Source organism: Ictidomys tridecemlineatus, chromosome 6 (genome assembly GCF_052094955.1).
Source record: "Ictidomys tridecemlineatus isolate mIctTri1 chromosome 6, mIctTri1.hap1, whole genome shotgun sequence".
NCBI classification, from domain to species: domain Eukaryota; kingdom Metazoa; phylum Chordata; class Mammalia; order Rodentia; family Sciuridae; genus Ictidomys; species Ictidomys tridecemlineatus.
The window spans coordinates 20,590,947-20,614,265 of record NC_135482.1 but is presented as its reverse complement, the minus strand read 5'-3'; the positions used below and the strand labels follow the sequence as shown (position 1 = coordinate 20,614,265).

Genomic DNA, 23,319 nt, shown 5'->3' with positions numbered 1-23,319 from the left:
ATTAAGAAGACACAAAATGAATATTAGCTTTGGGGCTAGGGTTGTGGCTCAGTGGTAGAGCGCTTGCCTAGCATGTGTGAGGCACTGGGTTCGAGTATCAGCATTGCATATAAACAAATAAAATAAATGTCCATTGACAACTAAAAATATTTTAAAAAATTTAGCTTTCTATAATATATTCCCAATACTTCTGCTTTTGATAATTTTTAGTTAAATTGGTGGCCTTTTCTGGAATTATTCTCAGAATATCAAGTGGGTGCTTAGAATATTTTCTTGAAATAAACTAAAGATGAATTTTCTCCTAATCTGGAGAGTGGTCCATGAATATATAGTTAACTTAAATTCATTAAAAATAATTAAGAGCAAATGCAAATGTAATATGATATAAATATATTAAAGAGACATTAACTTAAACTACAGTGAAGTATAAGTATAAACTACAAGCCTAAGTATAAACATGAACAAAGCCAAAACACCTTTTTTTTTTTTTATGTAATACTGCTGTGATTCAGCAGACCATCAGATGAAGAAAACAGTAATTTTGAAAGGTGGCAATTTGTATCCATACCCAGTATTTAGTATTTCAGCTACTAGAAATAAAAGTTTGGCAAACTTACCCGCATTTTTGCACAAGCATCTTGGGTTGATTCTGTCCCCCTGAGCTCTTTTATCAGCATAGAACCTAAATACTAAAATACAAAAAAAAAAAAAAGGAGTACTTTTATGAAAAGGAGAGTTTAAATATGAATAACAATTAAATTGTGGAAGTGCTACTGGCTAGGCTTCCTGGTTATAAATTGTTGATAACTTTATAAGGAGGCTGATCCATAGTGGGGTAAGGAGGGGGAGCATTGGAGGAATAGATGAACTCTAGATAGGACAAGAAGGGTGGGAGGGGAGGGAGGGGGCATGGGGTTATTAATGATGGTTGAATGTGATGTGATGATCATTATTATCCAAAGTACATGCATGAAGACACGAATTGGTGTGAATATACTTTGTATACAACCAGAGATATGAAAAACTGTACTCTATATGTGTAATAAGAATTGTAATGCATTCCACTGTCATAAATAAATAAATGTACATTAATTAAAAAAAATGCATTCAAAGAGAGAATGTCACAGAATTAACCATACATTCTGAGGGCTGTAAATTGCTCTTTATAATGAAACTGCATCATTTTCTAAAGATGCCATCTTTCAGATCATATTTAACTGCAAAATGGGAACATCTAAAAATGCTTCCCCCTCCCCTTTTTTTGAGGCAGCAATATCTGCAAAAATAACTCACACTACTCTGTGTAATTACAGGGTTGTATAAGACAGCTGAGGAGCTGAGCAACATGGCCCCCGTTGGGGCTTATTGGGCGGCATAGGTAATTAACGTTAGGTTGTTCTTAGGCAGAGCTGCAGATTGGGGACCTTTTCATTCACAGCTGTGTGCCTTGTGGTTGGTCCATCTGAGACCTGGATGGCAGGGGCTGGGGAGGAAGAACTCCATTTTCAGTTCCACAGCAGGATGAGCTGAGTCCTGGTGTGCTGTATGAAGATGGGGAATGTTGAGACTGTCTCCTCACAGGAATTACCAGCCACTTCACTGTAAGGTGATAGGATCCAATACCACATTGGTACACAGCACCATGAACTCACGTTTCTGGCCAGGGACAAATAGTTTTGAGCAAAATGTCTAGACTGCCTTTTTACCATTGACTCCTCATTAACCTTTTGAAACATCAACAGGGTTCTTTCCTTTTGTCATTTTTCCCTCCTAAATTCTCCCCCCTTTTAAAGAGCTCAGCACTTTAAAAAAAAAGTGAATATTTTAATTATTAATGTGAATATTATAATTATTTTAAATTATTTTAGATTTGAAGGACACTTCCTGACTTAACTGGAGATACAGTGCAAAAACAGGTATGGGAATTGATGTCGTGGACCTGGGAAGCCAATGACCTGACACAGAGTAGCAAGGGGCCTGGTCAAGACCTTGAAGAGAGCTTTGTGCAGAAAGCTTAGGGATTTGGGGTCTGAGCTTTGCAGGAAACCATGTTAACCCTTCAGTTTGGGGGCTATTACTGTTGAAAGAAATCCAAAGCTGCAGGTAAGAAAAACAGCAGTCCAAGGAAAAAGGGCCCTAACTGCAAGGAGATAACTAGGATGCCCACATCTTAATCAAATTAAGGAAAATTATCTTGGTGAAATTCTAATCTTTTCAGTTATCAGGAAAGTTTTTCCCTAATTGAAACGTTTCTTTTAAGGAGAGGAGGTTTCAATGCGCTGCGAGGATTCAGCCATTTTTTTCCTACTGTAGTCATGACAACCACCACCTGCCCCAAAGCCTGCAGTATCTTGAACATTCACCTATTTGTATAACAATTCTCAGCTAAGCATAACTATTCCCTTTGCTGCAAAAAAAGAAAAGGAAAACCAACAACAACAAACCTCAAATCAGTAATATAATCCTACTGCTGCTGATGAAAGGAATCTGATTTTTATACACAGTGGTGGATCCCATGTTCTGGGATCACTGGTGAGTGAGTGAAGATAGAAAGATGTTCTACATTCATGCCCATTTCCATTCCATTTTTCCTATTTATTTATTTTGGCTGTTGGGGATGGAACCCAGGGCTTTGCACATGCTATGCAAGTGCTCTTTCACTGAACTACACCCCCAGCTCCTCCTCACTTCCTTTTAAATTAAGCTTGATCTCATATCTTTCTATTTTTGTTGTGGTGGTGGTGGTGGTTGATATAGGAGACTGAACCCAGGGGCACTTAACCACTCAGTCACATCCCCAGTCCTTTTAAAATTTTGAGATAGGATTTTGCTAAGTTGCTTAGGGCCTTGCTAAGTTGCTGAGGCTGAGTTTTGAACTTGTGATCCTCCTACCTCAGCCTCCCCAGCTGCTGGGATTACAGGCATATGTCACTGTGCCCTGTGATCTCATTTCTTTTGAAATATACAACTCTATAAGAAGAAGGCAGAACAGAGCTTAAGTGTACAAGATTTAGAGCATTATAAAGTCTAGTTATTTGGACTTTATGTGTAGAATGCTACTTTAAAAAAAAGAGAAGGGGGGCACCTGGGTTGTGGCTCAGTGGTAGAGTGCTCGTCTAGCACATGCGAGGCCCTGGGTTTAATCCTCAGCACCACTTAAAAAATAAAGGTATAAAAAAGAAAAAAAAATATATATATAAAGGGGAAATTCATTTAGGAATTTCAGTGATGGACACTATGGCTCATTCATTTTGATTCACTAACGAAACCAAAATATACCCTTTATCCCCAGTTGTAGCCAAATATTGAACTCAGGGTAACTTACAAAAGCTTTGTAGTCACACGATTGGAAGATGAGCTTTTCTGGATGATGCTGCCAGTACTGTACTGGAGTGGAGGCCGTGGCTTCATTTGGAGGTCTCAAGGTGATAGAAGGCTCTCCCCAGTCTCCTGTCTGAAAATGACATTTATTCTAGACGCAATATGAGCAGTAAGCAAAGTTCATTCCCTCTAGCTAGCCTGAGTTCACCTTACACGTATGTGTTGTAAATGTGGAAAAACATCTGGGTGTATTGTGCATATGTAAATACTTTTATTGGTTATGATGCTTTTATATGTATTAGCATACTTCCCAAAGTTGAGTTCATCTTGAGGTGTGAAGAAGTTGGATTATTCTGTCTTCAGAAAGATACCCTAAGCTAAGTATTTTATGACTTGAAGATATTAATGAATATTAAAATCGTAATGATATATTAATAAATGATTTATAAAGTCATAACTTTCTTATATAATAGAAAATAACATACCATCTTTTAAAGAATTTTCCATTTTTAAACTTGAATGAAATTTTTAGTTTGGATTGTTTTCATGTTAGAATACACAGTTCCATAAATGTCAGTTCCCAAACATGACATGTACTATCCACTTTGAGTAATTTTATATCTCTAGAGAAATGGTACTGTAAGTATGATACTAAACAAAATATTAAAAGAAAAATTTACTAATGGTGATTAGTTTTTCTTATTGGAATTCAGTTGTTTTGATAGAGTGCTGTTGCGATGGCTTAGGCTTACGCTGAGCTACATTCCTCAGGAACCCTCCACACCAGTGCAGACTAAGCACCTGAATGCCAAGTTTGCTCACAAGTGTGTGCTTGAGAAAGTGATTCACAAGCATAAGCACTTTCACATAGGATGGTGAATCGTGTGACAAAGGGCCAGGAGGACGGACCTAAAACAGAACATTCTATTGTTTCAGTGAACACTTTCCAGAAGATCAGCCTCAGTCTGTTTTACATCTATGAAGTTTACTGTGAGCATTCATTAAATCAAAGGCCTGTGTTGGCTGGTCTTCTCTGGGCTCCAATCTGATTTACATGTCACACATGGAGTATTTCTTACTCTTTTCCTTGGCAAAGATTCCGATGCTTCAAAATTCAATGCTTTGGTCTCAAAGGGATATAACTGAAATTAAATATAGGCAGGTTTCCAAAGCCATTCTCTTCTAACCTGAATTTGGCTGACCTTATAGAATCATCAGAAATCACTTTTTTCAGCTGTCAGGAGAGCATAAGAAGGTCTCATGAGGTTAGAGAGCAAGTTCCACAGAAGTATTAGCAAATGGGTCGACACACTGTGGGATTTTTTTTTTCTTTTTTGCTACTGGGGAGGGCACTACTACATCCCTAACCCTTATTAAGCTTTTATTTTGAGACAGGTTCTAAGTTGCTAAGTACCTCACTAAGTTGCTGAGACTGGTCTTCAACTTCTATCCTCCTGCCTCAGCCTCTTCAATTTTTGGTATTATACGCATATATCACTGTGCCCAGTTCGGTGGGATTTCTTAAGGAGAATTTTTTGGGATAAGAATACAAAATCTGAATGTATGTTTTGGGAGAGAAAGGAAGTCCACAGTCTTCATTCAATTCTTTGAAAGGATCTAGCACCATCAAGGAACCAAAGGCCTCGAGGAACGACTCATCTTGGGAGTGTGTTGTGGGGAAGAGGGCTCGGTTCCAATTTTCTCTGTGCAATTTGGACTTACACTGGCAGGAATATGAGATAGCCAACAAAGGTAGGAAGTGTTAAGCAAAAGCTTTGCTTTCTGGAAATTAATTTTCTGGAAATTACTAAGTGTCTTTGAAAACTGAGAAGAAAAATCCTAGAGTCCTTCAGGAGTGCATAGCTCATTCAGAGAAGTAGAAAGCCTGAGTGTTTGTGCTGGAGGTGGATCAATTCCAGTCAGAGGAAGAGCCACATCAGCCTGGTGCTGTCTCCTTGGCTCCTCAATGGCGCAGGTGACCAGGGCGAACCCCTCCAGCTCTTCGCTCTTTGTTCTGAGTTACGTTCCATGTCTGTTTGGTCTAGTCCCTAAGTTATCTGTGTACCGCTTACATCTTTTTATTTTCTGTCTGTTGATATTTTAAAGAATTAACCTATAATTTTAGCTTGAACATTTCTGTGTACTTTATGACCTATCCCTGAGTCATTCTTAAAATTTTCTCTTTATGGTTAAACTTTTAATTATTAAAAGCAATAAGTGGCTGCAATTAATTTCAGTTTTAAGTTTTTTTTTTCCCCCCCTGGCTTTCCATTTTGATTTATTCCTTTCCTCTTACAAATGTCTGGATCCTTATTAACTCTCCACTCTTCATTTCAACTGACTTTAATTTGTTCTTAAATAACTCATATAAACTTAAAAATGGAGGGTATGTGGTTTTCATTATTATTTTGAAGCTGAGTGTAATAAGCTTTAAATTAAAATAGCTTGCAACTCTGGAAACAGAGTTCTTAGATAACAGTTCTCCTCAAATCTAGCAAATCATCTTCTAATCTCCCCATTAACCCCTCCCCCCCATAAAGCAACAACAACATAGCAAACAGGTATCGTACATTTAAGTCACAGGCGACACTATTAACAGAACAACAGTTTGCACGCAACTCTGTGGAATGATACGAAAGGAGGATCTGGATGACATTAAAAGATACTCTGAATCAGGGTCTGCTGATGTGACAACTCAAACCAAGCAATAGGTCTTCCTTCACATTAGCCCTATTTCAGTTTAGCTGAGGTTCACCTTGGCCGAGCTCAACAGGCAGGTTTCAAAAAAGCCTCAACAGACAAGGCAGGAGCTGCGCGTTGCAGGGAAACGGGTGGGAATAGGGTTTGGAGTGGGAATGGGTGCAGTGAAGCTAGGGATATGGGGACATTTCACAGGTTAGTACGTTAAGCATGCAAATCATATGCAAACTCATTCTCTAATTGTTCATTAACTCACGCATTTTCATAATTAAATTTTAATGTGAGTTCCACACACTTGAAGCAGAACTACAGCCAAATGCTGATCCAAATATTTACATCATCCACAGAAGTTGTAGCAGCCATTTTGGGTCTAAAAAGCCCCAGCACATTCACCCTGTTTGGAAATTGAGATCTTTCATTTGATGATACCCACTTGAAGAAATGAGTGGCGCATTCATTTAGCTGTTTGGACAGCGCCATCATCTGCTCTCCTCACCCCACTTTGTCCAAAAATCACAAATCACCTGCTTTGAATCCAGAGTGATCTGATAGGCTGTCCTCTAGATGCTATCAGGGGAGATAATTAAGGGAGGGGGAAACATAATCCTTGACTTATTTTCTCTTAGGTCTTGAAATATTGCTCCAGTCCAAATATTTTAAAATTTCCTACAGGGACTGAATGGACTTTCCTGAAAATAGACAACAAATTTTGTCATCCTTAGTGCTATTTCCAGGAATTCATTTTCAGGGGGAAAGTGTTCTTAGGATTGAATTTATAAGAAAATAATTTTTTCTTCCTGGGAATCATTTTCTATTTAAAAAGAAATTTTAGATTTAAGAATATTTAGAAGATTTAACATACAGATGTTGGTTTTTCTTTTGGAATTAACCTAATGGCAATGGAGGGACTCCAACAACTGGACTTAACATCACACTCTTGTAAAGGACAGGAATGACCTTGGCCCTTGGCTGGAATTCAGCTTTACCTGGTTGGCTGCCAGGAAAGACAAAAGAGTTCAGAGACCAGGTGTGCTTAGGCCTCAACCCTCCTGGAGGTGGAATTACGGCAGGAATGAGCAATGGAGGAGCTGGGTGGAGTAGTTACTATATGGAATGGCAGAAGAAATTGAAAAATAAATAAGGATTTTTACCTCATACATAAAATAATTTTGAACTGTGAGGCCCCATGTTAGCTCTTGATGAGAAGTGCATTCATGTCTATATGATACCTACATTTCCTCAGGCAAATATTTTAAATTAACTCTAATAATTTTCTGCTTTGAAAAATGCTTATTAAAAATTAAATAAAAATCAAACAGACATACAAAGTCTTTTGCCTGAAATAATGATTTTAGTCAAAATTCATCTTTAATGAGAAGTAGATCTAAACCTGGGAAACCATGAAATAATATTTAATTAGAAAAACAAAATGAAATAAGAAAAGTTTGGGGTAGGATTCTGTAATATTTAAATTTTTTACTGACACAAAGATCTTTAGAGGGCCTAAGTAATTACAGAAGAGAAATGAAAACGATTCAAAGAAATTTTAATAGATATCTTCAGGCTATTTCTTTAGAGCTTAAAATAGTGAAAAATCTTTCCTTTAGGTTAACATAGGTAAATGCTCATGATATTCCAAGAATTTGGTCATGGTTTAACACCTCATTCACTTGGTACTTATTATTTTTTTATATGTATGCTTTAAAGATTTTTCAGTTTTTTGTAAATACACAAAAGGACACCAATTACACAGAAGGAAATGTCCATCATTAACTACCTCTTCAAACTCAAATAAAAATTAACCCTCTAACATTAAGGGAAAACATAATTTGAGATTAGGAGTTTTAAATGGAGAACTGATTCTGTCTAACAGGTATTTGCCAATTGCTAACCATAAATTCATAGTCTGGCTAAGTTTGGAAGACTATAGAATTGGGCCACATCTAACATAATTAAATTAAATATTCTTTTATACCACAAGCTGAAAAAATGTAAAGCCACTAGACAAATTTAGATATAACATATAAAAATTCGTAAAAGCCTAAAGATAGGGCTGGGGCTATAGCTCAGTGGCAGAGAGCTTGCCTAACATCTGTGAGGCATTAGGTTCGATCCTTAAATAAACAAGTAAAATAAAGGCATTCTGTCCAAAAATAAATAAACAAACAAATAAATAACTGCTTTTTAAAAAGTCTGCAGATAGATTTTTATTGAATGGCAGGTTATAAAAGGCAGCTTTTAAACTTTGAATTATTTTAAAAAATAATAAATAGCTGCAAGTTTTTAGTTCATGTACATCACACAGTTAAGGCAAATTCTAAAACAGATCATATGTGGTAGCCCTCTCCCCAGAAGGGAGCATATATATTCTGTGTGCACTGAGAATACAAAGGGGAAACAATCTCTATATTCTTATTTTCTTTTTCAGAAAAAGATTTCCTAAAAATGTCAGTGAATAATTAAAAGTCATGATTATGACTGAGTCTCTAACATTAAAAGAAAGGTATGGTATTTTTCAAGCCTTGTATCATTCTTTTCAAAACTTTTTAAAATTAAGATTTAATTGATTTTTTAATAGAAGCTTTAAAATCTTTTCTACTAGGAACTCTTCACACCTACCTGCTAGTAAATTTAGAACTGAATATTAACAAACATCATTCTCTATTTCTCGAGAACACTTTGTGAAAAACTAAAATGATTTTAAATGATAATTGTTGCTTGAAGCTTTACTTTCAATAATTCTGACAAATTTCAGAGATGGGCTACCCAACCATACATATAATATATGCGATTACATTTACTTTCTGTATTCTATAAGGCTTTGAAGAATACCACATGTAACTCTATGTCTATAAATTTATACATATATTTGGATGGAGTATCAGAGAAGTTCTCCTATAAACATTTACAGATATACAAAAGCAGATGCTGTAGTAATACTTTTAAAATGTCTTAAAGAATAAAGATTGCTTCTTTCAGTATAACCAAATGCAATTGGTTATACTGAATTTAATATTTTGATGAAGAGCAGAGATGGCCACTTCTGAACACATAAAGGCTTTAGTTAGCATTTACGAGTTCATGAACTGCTGGGTCATGGGAGCACCAGTACCAGGCAATATCAGTCCTCAAAAGTCCCATGCACAGGAGGATAGATGTGCCTGACAGGGCACCCTAATAAAGGCTCTTCGCATGCCACCCCAAGAATTCTGCTCAGTGATTCTCAACCAAATGTCTCAACCTCTCAGATAGCAGATCATCCAATGGGAAAAATTGTACAGAATGTAAAAACAGGGTTGTGTTTTAAAATACAAAACTTAAAAAAAATTACATTAAAATGTTTACTTTCCAAACGAAAAGGAAAATTTCTAATATGCAAAGGCAAAATGTGAATATTTGAATATTAAGCAACTCAGAGAAAATTGGGTCACAATTTCACACACGTTCTAAAGACCAGTTCTGTTCTATAAATGGAAAACGGCTGAGAACCACCTTGTAGCTGTAACAGTGCCTCTCCTGGACTCTCCTCCCATATTTGCATAAAATGTATACAGAATATCATGCAAATCATACTCAAGAATTTCTCACAAGTAAAGCACATGAATCCTTGAGAATCACTGGACACAAATGGCTGAATAACCCATGGACATGGGGAAGTGCAAAATGGGAAGGAATAACACTGATATATACATGTGTATATATATATATATCAATTTACCCTTTTCCTTTTTCCTGTAAGTTAACACAGATGCCTGGAATGAAAGCCAAAACTCACATGGGACAGATTTTAACCATAGACTTTAAAACCAAGTATGTTTCTCATTTCAGGACAATGTTTACACACCAACTAGTCACAAGGCACAGTTAATGTATAATAGACAAAGAATCTCAGGAGTCACTAGACATTACAAATTTTCCGCATTGCCAGGACACAGTACCTCCAGCTGTTGACAACACTGCAACATATTACATAGCGCAAGTTCAGGAAGAGAAAATAACCATGTGTAACCTTACATTATGGACCTGATGGATCGCTGAGAAAGGAAATCCAGCGTTCTGATTCGTCCATATCTCACAGACAGACGACTGCTGATATAAACAGAAAACTATCTCATCTTGTCAATATTTAAAACATGACAGCTACCAAAGTAGCATCCAGGAAGGGAAGAAGGAAAATAATGAAATCCCAGAACTACATTTCTTAAAAAACAAAAAACCCCAACACAACCCTCAAAGAACATTTTAGGATACCCAAGGCTTAATAATTGACTTCCAATTTATTCTTTTCTCTTAAAGAAATCTTGTGTTGGGCTGAGAGAGAAAAAAGGCCACATGTGCATTAGTGTTATATAAGGGAAATTACAAATGAAGTCATATCTTAGAAAAAAACAAAGCATGTTTTATAATTTTCCCAAAGAAGGGCAACATCCCTCTTTATGTTGCGATGTTTCAGAGGATAAATATTTTCATTAAGTTTAACAAAGATGGCAGAAATAATCTTTAAAACATTTTTATTTTCTTACTTTCAATGACCAACAACGAGCAATGCAACAAACTGACTTTTCTGATTTAATTATTACTCTACTTGATAAACCTAGAAGGACAAAATGGCAGCTAACCGAGTGTCAGTCTGCCATGTAGCAGCTGGAGTGGTGGTGGAGGTGGCAGGAAAGTCTGGGCTGGGGAGGTACTAGAGCCAGGGAAGCTCCTTTACTTTTAGTGGAGCAGAAACTTCTGAGAGCAGCATTGGTGAGCCTAATGAATCAGCTCTGCAATTTGGGCTTTCCATCACAACAGTAGTGGTCAAACACAACAGGGTTTGCTCAGAACCAGACATCAAAATAACAATGCTTTTCCCGGGAGTTGTAGCAGAAACCACCAAATAATCTGACCAGCTCTCGGCCTGATCTTTCCAGAGTTCTCTACCTGAATGGCATTGTTCTAAAAGGCACCGTGAACTGAATCACAGAAAATGGCAGAAAATCAGAGAAAATGGCCTAGACTCCTTCAGGAAACATTGTGAGCATCCCCAGCATTCACATGCAGGTCAGACAGAAATCATTGCAGTAGGGAGATAAGTACATACCCCAATATGGCTTAGAAACCTAGTGAAGAATGGTATTATTAGCAAACTATGGGAAAAAAAGCTTAGCTTATCCTTGTTCATGTATCTCCTCTTCTATCCTCCCAGGAAAGTAGGTTCAACATCTCTCTCCAGTTATAATAGCACCTCTACCCACACCTGTACTTTTGCTTTGCAGCCTCTTTCATCTGGATGGCTTGCTGTGGACACACTGTCAGGTAAATGGCACTGTTAGATTTCCTGTGGTCTGACCAAAGGGCACTTCCTACCACCTCCCACACAAACCTGCTCTGCTCTTCTTGATTCTCCCTCTAAACTTCAGGCCATCCCCACCCCATGGGTGATTTTCTTCTTTCTAACTTTATTTTTTAATTATTTTTTTACTTGTAGATGGATACAATATCTTTATTTATTTATTTTTATGTGGTGCTGAGCATCAAACCCAGTGCCCCACATGTGCTAGGCAAGCACTCTGCCACTGAGCCACGACCTCAGCCCCTTCCTAACTTTCAAACATTAGTTCCCTAGAAGGTTAAGTCGACTCAAGGCTTTGGCCTTGTGTCCAACAGCCATCATCTGATTTAAATATACAGTTGTCCCTTCATAATTGTGGGGAATTAGTTCCAGGAACTCTTGCTGATAGCAAAATCCAAGAGTGCTCCAAGTACCTTATATAAAATGGCATAGTGCTTGTATATAACCCCCATACACCATCTCACATATTTTAAATCATCTCTAAATTACTTAGAATGTCTAAAACAGTATCAATGCTACATACATAGTTGCTATGCTCTATTGTTTAGGGAATAACAACAAGAAAAGAGTGCACATGTTTGATACTGATTCAACTTTTTAAAAAATATTTTTGATCTGCATTTGGTTGAATCCACAGTACAAAGCCCAAGGACACAGTTGCCTGGTTACACTAACTGTGTGCTTAGCTGGATTACTATCATAACTAGCACCAAATGTGCTTCCAGGGAGCCCTAGGCCCTTCAGCACTCTCACCCACATTCCTGAGCTAATTCTTCTACATCAATTACAGCTTCTACAACTTTCACCACTTCTAGTGCCAAGTAACCCACAGACCACTTGTTGGCTGCCATGAAGACGCCAACATTCAGAGAGGCTAAGTGGCTTGCACAGGCCACACAGGAGAATCAGCTCACTGGGATGGCTAGGAAGGAGTGCAAGTCAGAAGGCTCCTATTATAGGAGTATATTGAAATGTAGCCACTTTGTGGAACACTCTCAATTCCACTATCCAAACACCTCAGTTTTATTGTTTCCATCATTATTCTCAAATGGACCATGCCTGGTCTCTCCGCCCTAATGTACATCAGATACCTCCAACCTGGATCACATTCCTGCCGGGCTCCTTCTCACTGCCCGGCTGGGAGAGTGTGGGGATGCACTCTGTTTCCTCTCCCATGGTAAAGGAGGAAAAGTCTCAGCCCTTCCCTTAGGGACTCCAACAAGTCTCTGCCTTCCCCAGCACCAACTGATCTGTGTGTGGGGACAGTGGCTGATGGTGGAAGATGGGACTCACCACCTCTTTATAAGCTCTGAGCAGGTGTCAGGCTCTGCTCCTGGAAACTTACTCTTTAGACTGTGAGGCACTGAGTTCCTACAGTACCCACTGGACATGCCATGACATGAATGTGTCTGCTGACAGCCACAGGACAGTAACAGAGTTAAGGAGGGAAGAGAGGACCTCATGCCATACTTATGCTATTTAAAAAAATTCATTAACTCAATGAAGGAAAAAATCTCACCAGTGGACATACGTGGTGAAGAGAGTTCATGCATAGCTTCTACACATTTTTAGAGGTTATAATGACTACTGTGACCATTTTCCATTATAAGTTGTTTTAAATGTAGAAAAAGTAAAGCCTCCATAATTTCTAATACTTGTGTACATCAGTATAAATGATAAAAAGTCAGATTTAAACAGTTTAAAATAAAGGCAGTTAATTAGTTTTTTTTCCTTTTAGTTATTAAGATTTTTTTTTAAAAGAAGATACATTCCAGATTTCCCAGTCATTTTGTTGACAGTAAATAATTTAACAGATGCACAGGGGCAGCTGCTCCAGGAGGACGAGACGTAATTGGTGTGTTCCCAGTATGAAATGAGGAAATGACTCTGCTCCTAGACACAGGACCATGACACTGGGGGCTGGAATGAATTTTTAAGTGCAGGAGAGTTTGTACTGCAGAAATTCATATTTATGAACATGCTATTTTAGAGTCCAACATGCACTGGAGTTTTGAGAAAGAGAATACCAATGATAAAATTTCTTCTGAGGCTCAAATTCCTAGAAAAGCAGTGATTTAAATCTAAGTTTTAATTAATCACTAGAGTGCCTTCAATGGCAAACATTAGTTCCTGACCTACTTATTTCACCAGGTTGTTGTTCATGCAGCTCAGGTTAAGCTTCATGAGAGAGGGGCATTTTTCACAGCTAAATTTCTGGGGCCTGGAACACAGAAGGCTCCCAGACACAGTTACAAAATGAATGGAGTCTTACAATTGATTCCCAAGTCCTAGTTAATCAGTAAACTATACAAACATCACCCACTGTTGTTAGATGTTACCATTTGTAATGGGTCTACTTTATCGTTGCCACTATTGCCAATGCACTTTTGGCAAAATGCCCCAGAAATGAACCTTGCAGACTTCTTGTTTGACAAGTTCTACCTGTTTCCCCATAAAGGCTGACAAAGGGCTGCCAACTTTGCTGAAGACAGAAGGAACATTTGTCATTAGCACACCCCTGTATCAGAGGAGCTACTGTGGAGAGCTTGCAAACCATTGTGAAAAAAAAGTTAATCATCCCTCTGCAATTTCATTTGCTTCTTAAGGTTCTCTCAATTCCTTCTCCACATACAGTGCAAATGCTAACTTAGTTTATCTGAACCTGAATTACTATGAAATACAAACAAATAAGGGTTAAGCAAAGATACAGAAGTCTTATCACTGAAAGATTATTGAGAATTTAATGTTTGTTTCTTTGATGATGAAGTCAATACCCAGTTGAAGGTGTATAATTTTATCTTTAGTTCAGACCTCTCCTTGACTCTGAGATGTTTTCTTAAATAACGACACACATCTCACTCTTGTTATCATCTTGCGTCTGAGGTTACCATGGCTTCCATTCAGAAAATGCAGCTCAATTGCATACAAATCTAATCACAAAATAAAAAGAATATTATTAGTCTCCACAGTTATCCTCCTAAAAGGTAAACATTTTTTCCCTGCTCTGTTGGTAGCAATGCTGTAGTTTAAAATAAATCTCCTTCCTTGTCTATTTTGCCCTCTTTACTGGAACATTCTCAGAAAGTGCTGCAACATCTTCCATGAGGAAGTATATGAACTCCTCTCTCCACCTAACCCCACCCTCCATCTCTAGCTCAATTCTCTTTAAGCAAAACTCCCAAGAGGCGTGTGTGCACTGCACTTTCTCATTTCCTGTCCTACCTGAGTCACTGAAACTGAAACAGCTTTTCATTTTCCTTGACTTATTGGACACATTTTGTCACCTCTTCCAATTCTCAGCCTCTGTTCCTGTTACCTGACCATCCCTGGAGCACAGTCCTGGATCCTTCTTCAGCCCTTCCTATATTGGGTTGTCTTGCTCAATCTTGATTCCCAAGTTTGAATCTCCAGTGCAAACCTCTCCCCTGAGGTCCAGACTCAGCATCCAGTGGTTACTTGACATTTCTACTCTGACATTTAATGGACACCTCATCCATAAATGCCCCAAACCAAGCTTCTAATAACCTCTCCTCTGAAAATCATTCTTATCTCACCAAATGGTGGCCCCCTTCTCCCAGGTGCCCAGTCAGAGCTGTCCTTTCTCTCATGGATCACATTTCATTCACAGCACATCTGAGAATCTGCTCACCCTCCTTTCTCGTCCTGGCCTGGGTCATTGCTTCTTTCCACTCAGATTACTCCATTTGTTTCCTAACTGGTCTCGGTGCCTCAGTTCTTGCTCCCTTAGTGTCTATTCTCAATATAAGAGCAAAAACGACCCATTTAAAATGAAAACCAGATTGTGCCACTCAGCTCCATTTAACTGAGAAGGAAATTCAAAGTCCTTACAGTGGCCTGCAAGGTCCTCCAGCCTCTGGCTTCCTTGCTGCCCTCCTCATCTCCTCTGGCCCTTCCTCCAGCTTACTCTGTAACTGATGGCCACGCACACTGCACACTCTTGCTTCAAAGCAGCTGCCTTTGCCCCTCCTTCCTGCCCACACTCTGGGTTAGCTCCCTCATGCCCTGCATGCTCTGCTTCAATGTCACCTTCTCAGAGAAGCCTTCCTGGAGCCCCCCAGCATCTTTTTAAAAATTTATTTATTTCCCCAGCATCTTATGTTCGAACCAAGGCTGTGCTTTCCACATTGTCAAAGGACTGTTCTTCAAGCACAAGGATAAATCTTGAAAAAAGTTTAGAGCATAAGAACCTATCTCCATGGCCCCCTGACAAACCTCCAAAGAGAGTTACTGGTCATCTACACAAGGCAAGGTGTGGGTCACAAAGTGAGTAGGGACAAGCCTTGCACTTAATCCATGTTCATAGAATAGGAGGTGCTATGGACTTGATCCTTTCTCCATTGTCAGAGTCAGGATTGAGAGTCTGATGGTGGGTCTCCCAATTGAGGAAGCTAATGACAGCTCCATCTACTGAACCATACCAATTAGGCTCTGGACACCTTCCGGGAGTCTGTGGCTGTTGTGTAGCTAGTTTAATAAAGAAATTTTTATGAATAGAGGCCTCCAGTCAGATTCTATCAGAGATGAAATTTTCCGCCTTGTTATAGCCCTGGGAAAAAAAAAGAGACTTTTCCTCTGTTTCTCTCCTGTTTGTCATAATACTTTCACCACCTCAGGGTGTTGAGAAATTGACCAGAAGGAATTCAACAAGAAATATGAAAGGTTCAGAATGAGAGCTAAAGGAATAATGAAGCCCCTGCCTTCTCTCGGATGACAGTGCTTCTAAAATAAAACCAAAACAGACTTGAAAAGCAAACAAAACAGCTTCAAAGGCAGAAGAAAAAAGGGTGCTCCAACAGAGGACGCCTCGGCCAGTAGCCAGCAAACACAGTGGCTCCTTGGGCAGACACTTAGATGAAATGAGAACTGTCAAAAGATAGAGTCAAACAAATTCAGCACAGTCAGACAACAGTGCACCAAACACCTTGGATGCACACTTCCTCCCAGCAGTGAGGGCCTCTCGGCTGCTTCTTCCAGAGGCACCAACTGAATCCTGCTTGGAATTCAGAAAATCAGACCTTTTGTTTCTTCTGGGTAACCCAGAGGCCACAGGGCAGAGTGTGATCAGATTATTTCCTCTGTCCCACCTGTAGACTGAATGGTTCTGCTTCTCCCCTTTCAAGTGAGTTTGGAGATGAACATGCTGCCCTCCAACAACTAGCTATATGAGATTTAGATTCTTCAGCTGCACTGTCAGCTTCCCAAGTTCAGTGTCTGTGTCTATTTCCAGTTCTAAAGAGTGAAAGAGAGCAATGCACTAGTGGCCCCCTGTAGAAGAGGTGAGCTGTTTTATTTGCAGAGAACACTAGAGAGACCCAAGAAAATGCTGCTTCCTGTCCTTTCCCCACCATTCTGAAGAGCAGTCCTTCCAAACTTGGGACCTTCCCCCTATGTCTGTCGAGAAGATTCCAGGATGGATCAGTAAGTACCTGCTGGAAGGGAATAGTCAGGCCAATAGCAGTTCCAACAACATCTGCATGTATGACCCATGATTGCTGGTGTCAGAATTAATCCCAAAGAGGGAGAAATCAAAGGCATATTGGTTCCTATTATAAGCCCACTGGCATGATATAAATTCCAACACAGCAGCTCAAGTTTAAGGTCTTTTTCTGTACCCTTTCCCCTCCTTCTTCCTCTCCACACCCCTCTTCTTCCCTCCCTTTGCTTGTTAACTCTGATTCTGGTTTTGATAGCACTTAAAATAAGCCCTCAGCTGCCCCAGTACAGAAAACTACTGACTGACAGCAGTCTGGCTTTCCATTTGTCGGGAGAATCTATAACCTGTACTCCCTAGCATGACAGTTGTACCCTTAAGTGGCATTACACAATTATTTATGAAATCTCTTCACAGGAAAAAAATAGAGCAGAGGGGGGAAAAAGAGAAGGTTGTGTGTACATACTAGAGTTCACTGTCTTCAGGTACTGCAGGGAATTTAAGACAATTGGGATCATACTGTTTATAGCCACATGGGCCATTTTACTTGTTCTGCTTCAGAGTTTGGATGCCATCACTACTGATTCAGACATGTTTAAAAGGACCAGTCAAAAGCAGAAATATTAATAACTTATTTAGAAAAGCAGTGATCAGCACTTTATTATAATATGAATTGCTACAAAGAAACTAGATTTTTGCAAAGTAATGTTTTTTTCCCATAACATCTCTTTGAAATATATATTATGCTCTTTTCTTACAAATCAAGGCTGTCATTTTCTTTACTTAAGCACATTTATTAACTGTATGTTTAACATTTGTTTCTTGCTTCTGGTTAAAAAGAGGGATTAGACAAAGCCATTCATTCAGTGATGTTTACTGAGGTCCCACTATTTCCTTGTTTTATCCTTGTGAGAAAAATACAGAAAAACAAGTGTAGCTGAACAATCATTTTGAATGATGTCAATCTAAAAGGTCTCTGCTAGAAACCTACAGAGTTTCTCCTAAGCTCTACCTTATTTGAAGCTTCACTCAATGCATGGGAGGGCCACTTGAGAGGTACAATGTTTAAAGGTAAGTTTTATAAATGGCATGTACATAGCTGGGAAGGATCACAGATATACTGAGGGACAACTATGGTCTAAAAAGGTCTTAGGATCACTAGACGAACAACTTGATGAAACTGTTTTATTTCAAAAGGAACAATGTAAATGTAAATCCAACATTGTTGAGGGTTGGGAAGAAAAACATGGTTCATGGCCATTCATAAAGGCTGGGAAATTTTCATAAAGAACAGCTGTGCAAGAATTAAATAATACGCTAATGTTGTTCAGCATCAACATCAACAAAGCAAATATACCCAGAGTTGAGGAATCAGGATGCTCCCACTTATCAGGATAATATTGAAAAGAAACTGATATGTCTAATATGCAGAGAGACTAAGATACCACAATGTTTTTGGTTTTAAAGGGCTATTCTCAGCAAAAGGGAGCACATTTATTCCTTGTTGTTTCAGATTACATTAACTATGCAGGAGAGTTCTAGAAAGACTTACTTATTTCATTTCAATATAAGACACAAATTGTATTAATTAGAACTTTCCAATGAGGGGACAGCCTCAAAAAGAGAGGAACCAACTTTCTAGTGACAAGCTGAAGCAGAAATGTGTGGCTGCCTGTTGAGGATAGAAAGGGGTTTACATCAATTCAGAGACAGTACTACATATGTTTTCAGGTCCCTTCACCCCCCCTAAAATTCTCTGCTTTTCTTTTAACAGAAGAACACAAGAATCCAGCCAATAACAAGTATAAATGTAAGTTACTGCAATTGTTGTGATTCCGAATTCAAAGCTCATTAAAATAGAGATCTGTGTAGAAAGGGCGTCACGTTACTTCACAAAGGTTTACATGAAGCAATTGTTTGTTATCTCTGACTTTTAAAGATTGAAACATTGGATGTCAGGAGCTAAGGATTTTCTTCAAATACAATGCTTATCTGTTCTACCTTGAAGGTTCACTCTCTGCTAATTTTGCATTTACATAAGATATTAGATATTATTAATAGAATTTTCTTTTAGGAACTCAAAATATTGCATGGGAACCTTTTGGGGTTTGATCCTGACCCCATACCTATGCTCTTGCTTTGGGCAAGCAACATAAAGTCTTTGTGACTCACTTTCCTCATTCAAAGTTTCTACTAACTAGTGCTTGGTCTGAGGATGACAGTAATGAACTACCAGTGCTAAGCTAGTTAGGGAATATGCCATTGTTCCAGGCAGTTATTTCCCTAAAATATTTGAGAACCTCCCAGATTGTGTTTAATTTGTCATGTTCTAGAACCCTGTAGTTTTATAGTACCTATTACCTAATAAAAAGGAATCTGGTTGAAAAACATTATGGAGTGCTCATTATAGGGGAATAAAAAATGACTCAGGAAATGTTAGGTCTTGCCTCAATGTAGCCAATATACATTTCTACCAAAATAGAATGCAAATATTCTTAAATAAAATATAATTATACATTTTCAGATACACTAATTCTAAAAGATGCTTTACATTGTAAAAATATCAAGTGTGGATATAAATCATAAATCCTTTCCCAAAGAGCTCCAAGGCTAATTAGTATGGATAGGAACTTCCTGGACATTGTTTGCATTCATAAGAACTACTGTTTCCACATGGAGAGATATTAGTTTAGGATTACAAGCTAGAAAATAGAATGGTTTTGTAAAACATATGATTTTTTACTTTAAATGCATTTATTTTCAGTTGTAGTTCAAAAGGCATAATGTAGGAGAAACCTAGAAGTTACCTCAAAATAATAATTCTTAAGAATAACTCAAATGTATGGCTTCATAATTGGCAAAAATTGTGCCTTAAGAAGAGGGAACTATATAACTATGTTGTACTAATAAAACATTAAATCATAAATAAAAATTTTAAAAAACATGAGAGAGAGAGAGAGAGAGAGAGAGAGAGAGAGAGAGAGAGAGAGAGAGAGAGAGAGAGAGCACGAACTAAAGCTTGGAGTAGCTAAGGGGCTTGTTCAAGGTTACAGAGGTAATAGATACCAGAGATGAGATTTTTAACCCTGATCTCATTACTTCAAGTCTGGGCATTCTTAAAAGTTCATCAAATTAAATATGAAAAAATGAAACCAATACCCATGTGACAGAACAATTTTCTATTAGACATTGTTATAATTGTAAAGTCAAAGTGAGTTTATTCAGTTGCCCACAATTGCTATTTCTGTCTGCTTAGAAACTAGCCCCACTTCTGGTATCAGCAACCTGACTGCCCCTAACCCCCTAACCCCCTAACCTCCTACCCCATTAGCTCAGGGATGGATCAGTGATCCAAACAAGGTTGATCTCAACTGAAAGGACACAGTCCTGGGGTTCTTTGAGGGAGCTATTGGACAGGTAAGCTGTCTTTCTTGCAGGTTCAAGCTTAGCAGTAACTGGGCTTGAATCTCCCCACATGCAGAGAAAGGCTGTTTGGGAAGAGTATACACAGGAGCCCAGAGCTGAGTCAGGGAAGGCGGAGAGCAAGGCAGCATGGGAATGCCCAGTGCCCAGACCACAGGGATGTTGCAGAGAAGTGATACTCTCTCTGCTTAAGCCATCTGGAGATAGAGTCCTTACTAATATCTTATTTCAGTCATATACCAAAAGAATTAATGGAGGCAGAACTGCACAATCAGCCCTATTTCCTTTAGACATTAAAAAACCTCTTCAACACTGGAAAAAGAACAGGAAGAGGGAGAAGGAGAATAAAAGAATTCTTCTACCCTTTAAAATTTAGCAAGGTCAGATCATAACAGTCAAAACTCTGACCTGTGGACTCAAGAACTGGACTGAATGTAATGAAGAACTTTCAAAAAACTTAACAAGCGGAAAAATGGCCTGGTGTGCTTCTTTGAGAACAAGCTGCTCAATGTCAGCAGGCCTAAGGCACTGCTAAAAATCACAAGGTCAAGTCCACTGAAATAGGCTTTCATATATTGTCATCTTTCTTATTTATTCAGTTGAAGATAGACTCTCTTGTATTGATTCACACACACACACACACACACACACACACACACACACACACACACAGTCATGTTTTAATTGGAAGCAGTCACCTGGATCAAGCCCCAGCACTTGGATGGACGGTGGCAACATCAGAGCTTTCCTAGCAGAAGAACTTGAGCTGTTTAGGTCCGACTGGGATCTGTCAGGACAAATCCCAGTCATCTCATTTGCTTCCTTGGGGGACTTGACAGAAAACAGAAGAATCCAGACTTGGAAGATGAGTATCAAAACCTAAGAAGAATCCATTCGAGCAGCTTTCTCATTTCTTCTGATTATTTATTTAAGGGTGATGTACAAGATTTATAATACACTAATTGTACTGAACTTCCTAATCCCTACATGGTCACAGTGAGGGCAGGATGCATTTTGAGAAGAGGCAATGAACTAACCATGTGAATTAACAAGGTGTGCAGACTTCATGTCTAAGCTCCAAGTACGAGGGCACCTCTTCCACTTCTGCTTGGTGTGATGCCTTTGGTCATGGGTGGCCTTTGGTCTAGAGTTCTTGACTTGAAACAGGGCAAGATATTACCCACATTTCCAATGGTCCCTGGGGTGGGGTATCAGCTTGTTAATTGACAAGCTGTCAAGTTGGAAATTCCTGATGGAAGAGCTTACTGGGTTGATTCTTCACCTTCTTTTTTGGTTATATTTTATCTGTCTGTGCTTAAATATTAGGAGTTGCTCTTTAGACCTTCATGGAGGAAAATTTGGAAATCTTGGACAGGCTGAGGCTTTCCAAGTGGCAGCTATGTGATGAAGATCTAAATTAAAAACTAGCCACTAACTTACAGACTTGAAAAATTTTCTGCTGTTAATAGTAATAAGAAAACTTGTTGAGTTTCAGGGGGAAATCACTTTATTAAATGCTGTTCCTTTCAACCTAGCTGTTGAAAATTATTTTCTGAAGGTTCATTCTGTAAATTCCCATAATGCCAGAGTGATGGGTAGAATTTTGAGGAAAAACAGGCCTTTTTCCTCAGGACCAATAGAGTAGGATAAATTACAATCTTTTCACTTTCCAGATAGAGATAGGTGTTTGCCTCAAGGCTTTCTGGAATATTCATACTTCTCTAGCTACCTATTTTGTGTACTATGTATTTTTAAAAAGTTCTAAGTTTTATTTAAGGCAAAATTCCTCTCCTTCTCACTGTCTTATGTAACCATGTTATAGTAGTAGCATGTTATTAACATAAAGTATCTTTTGTGACATACTTGTGTAACTTGAATTGACGGAGGATTCCTTCTATCCTATGCTATCCCTGGCTTTGAGGGTATTTGGTGCTGATCCCTCTGTATCATGATGTATGCTGTATTGTGGACTTTGTATTTACACAATTAAGATAATCAAAAGGAATATTCCAATTCCACTCTTAATATACATTCTAAGCATGGATAACACTAGAATAAAAAGATGGTCTTTATAGAATGCTACAGCCATCCGACCACTTGCTTTTGGCATTAATTGTTCTTGCAATGAGTCAAGGATCTTTGAATTAGGGACCCACAGATGGTATGTTAGAATTTATAGTCATTTACCTACCTTCCTACCCATCTGTCCATCACTTTGCAGCTTAATTATGATTTCACATACATTATCTGATATACACACACCTGAGAAGCAGGCCTCATCCACATTTCAAAGACAAAAAAAACTGAAGTTCGGAGACACCACACGACTTGGTCCAGGTCACACAGTTACTATTTACCTGCTGTGAGGCACAGCACTCACCCACTTCGGCTTCCTCACGGGCTGTTGTGAGGATTAAATAAGACACTGTGTGTGGAATTCCAGGCAGGGACCTGGCCATAGCAGCACTTCCACATGGTTCTCTTCCTTTAATAATATCAAAAGAATGAACATTTGTAGAACTAATATATGTAAAGTGCTTTCAAATAACTAAGTAATTGATCCAGTCATACTTATTAAGTGCTACTGTTTAGATGAAGAAATATTAGACTGCCAACTGCATTGACTTTCTAATGATTTAGACACAATTTGGAAAAAGCCTTAAACAGGCCTGAAATACTGCCCTAGGCAATATTGTGGGTATCTCAATGAGAGCATTCAAAACAGAAGAACTTGGACGTTATGGATTTTTTCACTAATATTTAAGCTAAAGTTTATAAAAAGGTAAGTATTTCTCTTATTGTTGAGGAGTTTTTTCTACTTTGTGCAAATACACATACTATTTCACTTTTACATATGTATTTCCATAAATCAAAGTCTTCTATCAATAGTCATAAGCTTCAGCATTTGAAAACTATGTTTCCTTCTTTCATCAGTTGGAGGAGAATGTGGTCCCTAAACCTTATTAATTCCGTCACCCTCCTTTATTCATTGGAAGAGTCCTTTGACTTCTCATCATTGAGGAAAACTTCTAAGGATTGCAATTAGGCTCTAAATAGTGAAAATAGTTTCTTCCTTCTGGTGTCT

At 38.4% G+C, this 23,319-nt stretch overlaps 1 protein-coding gene across 13 annotated transcripts in view; it reads right to left on the bottom strand.

Moving 5' to 3' along the window:
- Anks1b (ankyrin repeat and sterile alpha motif domain containing 1B) overlaps nt 1–23,319 on the bottom strand; it is a 1,051,626-nt gene that overhangs the window by 45,062 nt on the left and 983,245 nt on the right. For 6 of the 13 annotated variants that reach the window (XM_040279646.2, XM_021724496.3, XM_005322381.4 and 3 more), the window contains 2 exons: nt 3,326–3,454; nt 618–689 (listed from right to left, as the gene is read on the bottom strand). In XM_040279646.2, the coding sequence (XP_040135580.1) occupies nt 618–689; nt 3,326–3,454 (201 nt within the window). Of the gene's footprint in view, nt 1–617; nt 690–3,325; nt 3,455–10,035; nt 10,111–14,170; nt 14,290–21,040; nt 22,720–23,319 lie in introns of those variants that run through there. The other 7 variants (XM_021724491.3, XM_021724497.3, XM_021724505.3 and 4 more) reach the window with 4 other exon arrangements.